Source organism: Apus apus, chromosome 3 (assembly GCF_020740795.1).
Source record: "Apus apus isolate bApuApu2 chromosome 3, bApuApu2.pri.cur, whole genome shotgun sequence".
In the NCBI taxonomy this organism is placed as follows: Eukaryota; Metazoa; Chordata; class Aves; order Apodiformes; family Apodidae; genus Apus; species Apus apus.
The window spans coordinates 38,525,586-38,531,585 of record NC_067284.1 but is presented as its reverse complement, the minus strand read 5'-3'; the positions used below and the strand labels follow the sequence as shown (position 1 = coordinate 38,531,585).

Genomic DNA, 6,000 nt, shown 5'->3' with positions numbered 1-6,000 from the left:
TTTCTTTAAGCTCTAGCTTCTTGAATGTCAGACTTGTAGGAAATTCTGATGTTTATTCATTCTTTAGAAATTTTATACTTTGCATTTTCAAAGTAAGATTTGGGAGCATAAACTCTAGCAGCTCAAGTAAGAAAAGCTAAATAAATGTATTGTTTAAAATAAATAATTCCTCTAGATGATTTTCCTGCAGGGGTAACTAGTCTAACATTGCATAAACTCATTCACACTTACTTTCAGGTGAGCTTGGTTCTGGAAGAAATACAGCATTTTCAATTAGGAGAGACCTGAGGCCAGCAGATGTTGCCAGTTGCCACAAAGAAGAGCCTGGGGTGCCTCCATGCCCAGCCTTTGGCAGGACAGGCTCCCCGTGTGGCTTTCTGGGAGGCTCAGCTCCTCTCCAGAGCATACAGGTACTTCAGCAAGGTGCCAGGCCCTCCAGAGCTGGGCTGGCCTCATCCAGTGTCCTCAATACCCTGTGCTCTGGGATGGCTGGAGGGTTGCTGAGCTCAAGCGTGGAGCCAAATGTACAGAGCTGCTGCAGATCCTGTGTGGCCTGCATGAGCCTGAGCTAATAAGCTCAGGAGGGCTGAGGTGACAGCATGCAGACACCCTTAGTATCCCCCCACTGTCATGTCTCCAATGGCAAACCTCCTCCTCTGACTAGCTAGCCCAGTGCCGCACACTCTCAGCCCAGCAACTGATTAACTTCTGATTAACATTGCAGATAAAGTTCATGATGGAAACTGCACAGTCCCAGTTAAGTTACTCATTTGCTGCGGGATCAGCTCCGTGATATCTGCCCTGTCTGGCGACTCATGATGTCGAGGTCTGGAGACAGACTCCAAGCAAACGCACTGACGTACTGGCGAACCCTCGGAGCAGGATGCACAGGTGTTCCTCTGATCCCCTTGGTTGTGTGAGTGACCGACTGACCGGGTGCTATTTTCGCCCTACGTGGATCTGCCTGTTTTTCAATCACGTTATTTTAGTGAATGCCAGTCTATTGTCCGTTTTGAGTGCAGAGGTCTTACAGCAGCACTGCTCCTGCTCTCCACGATTTGTTTTCTTTGGGAACTGGTTTTTAATTGGATGCTCTCAATTTGTTCAGAGACATCCTTTCGGAAGCATCAAGGGGTTACGAAATGTCAGGGGGTGTTTGCTGACACACACACACACATACCCCCCCCCCCCCCCCCTTCTCTCCCCGTCGTTCAAGCAGGCCACGACCTCAGGGGGAAGCGGCGGCAGAACGCTGCCTCCCGCAGAAGGAGGAGAGCCTGGGGCAGCAGGAGGGACAGGCCGGCCCCGGGTACCGGCACACGGCAGGGCTCACCGCCCCGGGCCGCGGGGAGACGCGCAGCCCCGGGCCCCGGCGGCGGCGGCGGCCGGGCAGGCACGCGGTGTTTACGGTTGAATGAGGGGCGAGGCCAAGGGGCCCCGCGTCAGAGCGGGGCGGGGGGAGGCGGCCGCCGCCGCGGGCAGGGGGCGGTGACGGGCGGGGAGGGTCGGGGCGGCTGCGAGGCGCGGCTGGGCGCGCTGCCCCGCGGCAGCAGCCCGCGTCCTGCCCGGCATGGGGGTCGGGCTCCGGGCGAGACCCTGCGGGCGGCGCTGACCTGAGTGGCACCCGCCGCTGCTGCCGCCGCTCCCTCCCCCCCTCCCTGCCTCCCTCCCCCGCAGCCCCGCAGGGAGGAGGCCGGGCAGCGGCGGCCGGCACCCGCGGGCGGGCGGCGCAGGGCTCGGCGCGGTGGGCCGCGGCGCGCGGGGCTCAGGACCCGGAAGCAGAAGCGGGACCGGGGCCGGTAGGCGGCTGGATGGGAAGGAGCGGCGGCGGGCGGCGATGGGGGAGCAACAGAGCTCGCTGAGCGCCCCGCCGGCGGCCGCCGCGGTGCCGCCGAACCCGGCCGGGGGCCCGCCGGAGCCCGGCCCGGACGAGCCGCCGCCGCCGCGAGAGTCAGCCCCTGGCGGCGGGGCGGCCGGGCCGGGGCGAAGCGGGGAGCCGCCGCCGCTCGCCGCCAGCCTCGAGCGGCGAGGGGCCGAGGAGGAGGAGGAGGCGACGGCGGCAGGGTCGGAGCAGTCGCCGGCCGCTGAGGAGCCGGCGGCCCTGGCGGAGGAGGGGCCGGGGCCGGAGGGGGCCAACGGCCGCCGCCGCGCCCCCCGGAGGCACGTGTACTGCACCGTCTACTGCGTGGAGAACGACCGGCCGGCGGCGGCCCCCGCCACCCCCCGCGGCGGCCCGAGCGGCGGCGGCCCCGGCGTGGGGCAGCCCGGGGCGCGGCGCGGGGTGGCGGCGGGCGGCGACCCTCTGTCGGCGCGGGGCAGCATCGAGGTGGTGGACTTGTACCTGCTCCCCGAGCCCTTCTCCGGGCTGATCGCGGGGGAGTTCGGGCCGCTGCTGGTGCTGAGCTGCCGCGTGTGCCTGGAGGAGAAGCCCATCAAGCCCCTGTCCTGCTGCAAGAAGGCGGTGTGCGAGGAGTGCCTCAAGCGGTACCTCAGCTCCCAGGTACGGCCCGGCGGGCGCTGCCAAGTTGTGCTGGAGGCGGGCAGGGGGGAAAACCTGTCGAAGGGCGCGGCGGCGGCGGCAGCCCCCCGCCCGGCCACCGGCTGTGGGGCACCGGCAGCGCGGGTGGCGGCGGGAGCATCGCCGCAGGCCCGGCTCCGCGGCTTGTGCGCCGGGCGAGCTGGGCTCGCCTTGGGTGGAGGGTGGCGTAGGAAACCTTTCCCATCCCGTGCGGAACGCGTTTGGCAGCCGCCTCCGTGTGAGCTGCTCATTTAATTACCGTTTGTTCCCGGAGTGTTTTGCGCGTTGTTAGGCAGCCTGTCGGGTTGGTCACTTACGCTTTCAGGTTTTTCTCATCTTCTAAAGGATTTTCACTTTGAATTCTCAAACTGTTAATGTAATATGGCTGGCACCAGTTTCCTCTAAAGAGGAGTGCAAAGAATCAAAGGAACAGAGTTTGGGAGCGTTCGCAGCTGCTTCCGAGGTGGCTCCTGGAGCCAGGGGCTGGGGGTTTGGGCCGCGCACCCTCAGCCCCTTGTACCGCCCCTTGTACCTGCGTGCGGGTGTGCGGCGGCCCGTGGTGCGTCCGCTTGGCCTCTTCCTCCGAGGGTACATCGGCCCTGGGATTATGCCAGTTTTGTAGGATAAAAAGAGCACACTGTCAGTGTGACTGTTGGTGAAGAATCAGTTACGATAGTGAACAAGCGCTTTTTTTTTTAATTATTTTTGTGGGTGGAACAAACAACGAACAAAAGCCAAAACAAGACCCACCACTTCTCCATCCTTGACAGACAGCTGATAGGTAGGGTGCTTACATCTTAATCACTGTTATGTCAGTCAGAACTACTGTTTCAAACCGAAGTCAATGGCTTCAAAGCAAAGCTGTGTCTTCACGAAGTGTTTTTAGTAGCTAGTTTAGCATCACAAAACACTTGTGTTTTGTTTCTGCCGCCGGTGTAGACATGCCCTAAACCCAGAGAGCAATGGTAGAAGTATGGGTGCGTGGGAAAGACAAACCCAAGTAAACCCTTTGCTTACCACCTTTGTGTTTCCATTCAACAGAAACTTTAAGAATGAATTTTTACACCTGTTTGGGCTGGGAGCTGTGGTGGGGGAGTCTGTGCTCCCACTGGGGTGTGTATGTGTAGGGATGGGATGGACGCCTCCAGCTATTCCCTTGTACTATAAACAGTTGTCAGGCTCTTCCGACCAGAGAACATCTCACTGCTTGAAAATTGTACGTGCTGGCTGACGTGAAGCATGTGCTTCTTTCCAGGCATTGGTAGCATTTACTGGCACTGGTAGTGTTTGTTCTGGCTGATAGTAAAATTGGTAGTGTTTTTATGGATCACCACCACCACATGTAGATAACGGAAGGGCTTACCGTGGGAACTGTGTGGAGTTGTGTTTTGTGTGTCTTCTGTAACACTGGAACTCAGGAATACTTTATAAGCCATTTCAAGACTTTGTGCATAATAGGCCAGAACAGTTCGGTTTGTAGTCAAGTGGTGGACTGGAAAACTCAGTAAGTTCTAGAGTATATTGTCAGTACATGTTAGTGCCAGCTTTGTATTTGTCACTGAGGTCATATGTCAGAATATTGTTGTGCTCTGAAGCTGGAAAATACGTGTCAGGGTGTTTTTCTCCATATTCTGTAGGTACCTGCAGTTTACAGTGATCTAACAAGTTATGTGATCTGGTAGCTAAGGCCATACCAAAGAACTCTTCTGCCTGGCTTGGGCTGGACTCTGAGGATGATCGAGCAGCTTGGTGGCTGAAACAGCTCACTGGCCTGTGAAATGGGTTTAGTGCTGGCCAGCTGTTGGGTGCATAAGCAAGGATTCCTGCTTCAAGGAAGCCGCTACTATTACCGACCACTCCACAAAGCTTATCCAAGCAACTGTTAAAAAGTTTGCTTGGCAGATAGTCATATGGGCACTTAGTTGAGTACATAAAAGATGGGGCAGCGATACAGATGAAGAGGAGGGGTTGTCTACAGCAGGGATGCTAATCTTGAGGCAGGAGCTTCACAGAGCACTTCTGTGGGCACGTGGTTACAATGCTGTTATGACCAGACAGAATTTTAATTGCATGATAAATTTGTTCAGGGAAGAAGGAAACAAAATATGCTCAAATAACAATCCAATGTGTTCTTCCCCTATCTTTGCTTTTTGAGAAGAACAAGAAGTGATGTATCTTTCCTTTGTGCTGTGGAAGGACCTTGTGACTTATCCTGAGGAGAGAGAAAAGGCTGCTCCATATCAGTTATGTTGGAGGATTTTCTGGGAAGGATGAGTAGAAGGGCAGTGTCTCTGAGTGTCTGGAGGAGTAGTGTATTATGCTGAAAATGTGGAGTAAGTTGGTAGAAATATAACACTTCGAATAATTAATGTTGCCTTTAATGTCTGTGCTTTCTCTGAAGTTGAAGGAAGGAAGGTTGGATTCCTGATGATGATTTCATAATGATTTCTGAAATTATGCTTAATGGGGTAGCAAAGTAAAAACTCTGTTAATGCATTCTGCCCTCTATTATGCAAAGGTATAACAGCAGCAAAACTCTTGCCTTGGAGCCCTTTAGAGATCAGAAAATCAACTGAAGGCATTGTTGAAAAAATTATCCAGATGAAAACACTGCATTGTTCACTTGTAGTGTTTCCAACATGCTGGAAAATGAGGGTAATTGATTTAGGAATGTCATGTTGGAAGGCCCTTAAAGGTCAAATCCAGTTTCTCTTATCACCAGCACCTTGCTGCATAATCCCTTTCAAATATTTAATGGCTGGTGAAGTTTAGCAGACAAGCTTGGAGTGCCCAGGCTGATCTGGAGCCTGACTTTTGGTAAATTGTGTAACTTTACCTCTGTCTCAATTTAGCCATTCTTTCTCCCAGCCTAATACTTAGACCCCTCAGGGCTTTTCAGGATCTGCCTACAACCAGTTTATCTACTACTCATGAAAAAAGCTTATAACTTCATTCTTTTGAACCCAGAGAAACTGAGGGAGGAGTAGATACTGGTGATGGGTTAGAATGAAAGAGGTTGTAGCTTTTGCACCTCAGGAGCTGGTGTGAGTTCCACAGAGCCTGAGTCAGGTCCCAACAAGCCCCATCTCCAGGAATTGATGCAGCCCAAAGCTGTTCTTAGTTGTTACGCTTAATCATTAATGTAAAACAGATGAGGCTGAAGAGTGTGAATGTTTGAAATGTCAGTGCTCTTCCAGGACCATGGTGCTCACAGAGGCTATCTTCATGGGCCCTTAGGTATGTGCTGAGTGAGGTCAGGGTCAAAAGGGTGGAAGAACAGTTTCTCCTTCAGCTGGTAGCTGTGGGCTTCTGCACTCTGCATCCAGCATACAAAGTGGGGAAAAGAGTTGGGGGAAAAAAGTAAGCACCTCAATCTCGCAGATGTAATACTGCATTCATGTCCCACTCACTTCTCAGCTTCCTCTCTATTCAACATGGTATCAAACCTAGGTTATTCCAGAAGCTGTGGGCACATATAGGTT

At 54.4% G+C, this 6,000-nt stretch overlaps 1 protein-coding gene across 4 annotated transcripts in view; it reads left to right on the top strand.

The window, feature by feature from the left end:
- The first annotated feature begins 1,515 nt into the window (after positions 1-1,515).
- The window catches only part of LOC127383404 (tumor protein D53 homolog), a 145,007-nt gene continuing 140,522 nt past the window's right edge, over positions 1,516-6,000 (top strand). For all 4 annotated transcript variants that reach the window (XR_007889186.1, XR_007889185.1, XM_051616299.1 and 1 more), the window contains exon 1: positions 1,516-2,500. Coding sequence is in view for 2 of the 4 variants with exons in the window: in XM_051616299.1 (XP_051472259.1) it covers positions 1,838-2,500 (663 nt within the window). In the remaining 2 variants the exon portion in view is untranslated. The remainder of the gene's footprint in view (positions 2,501-6,000) is intronic.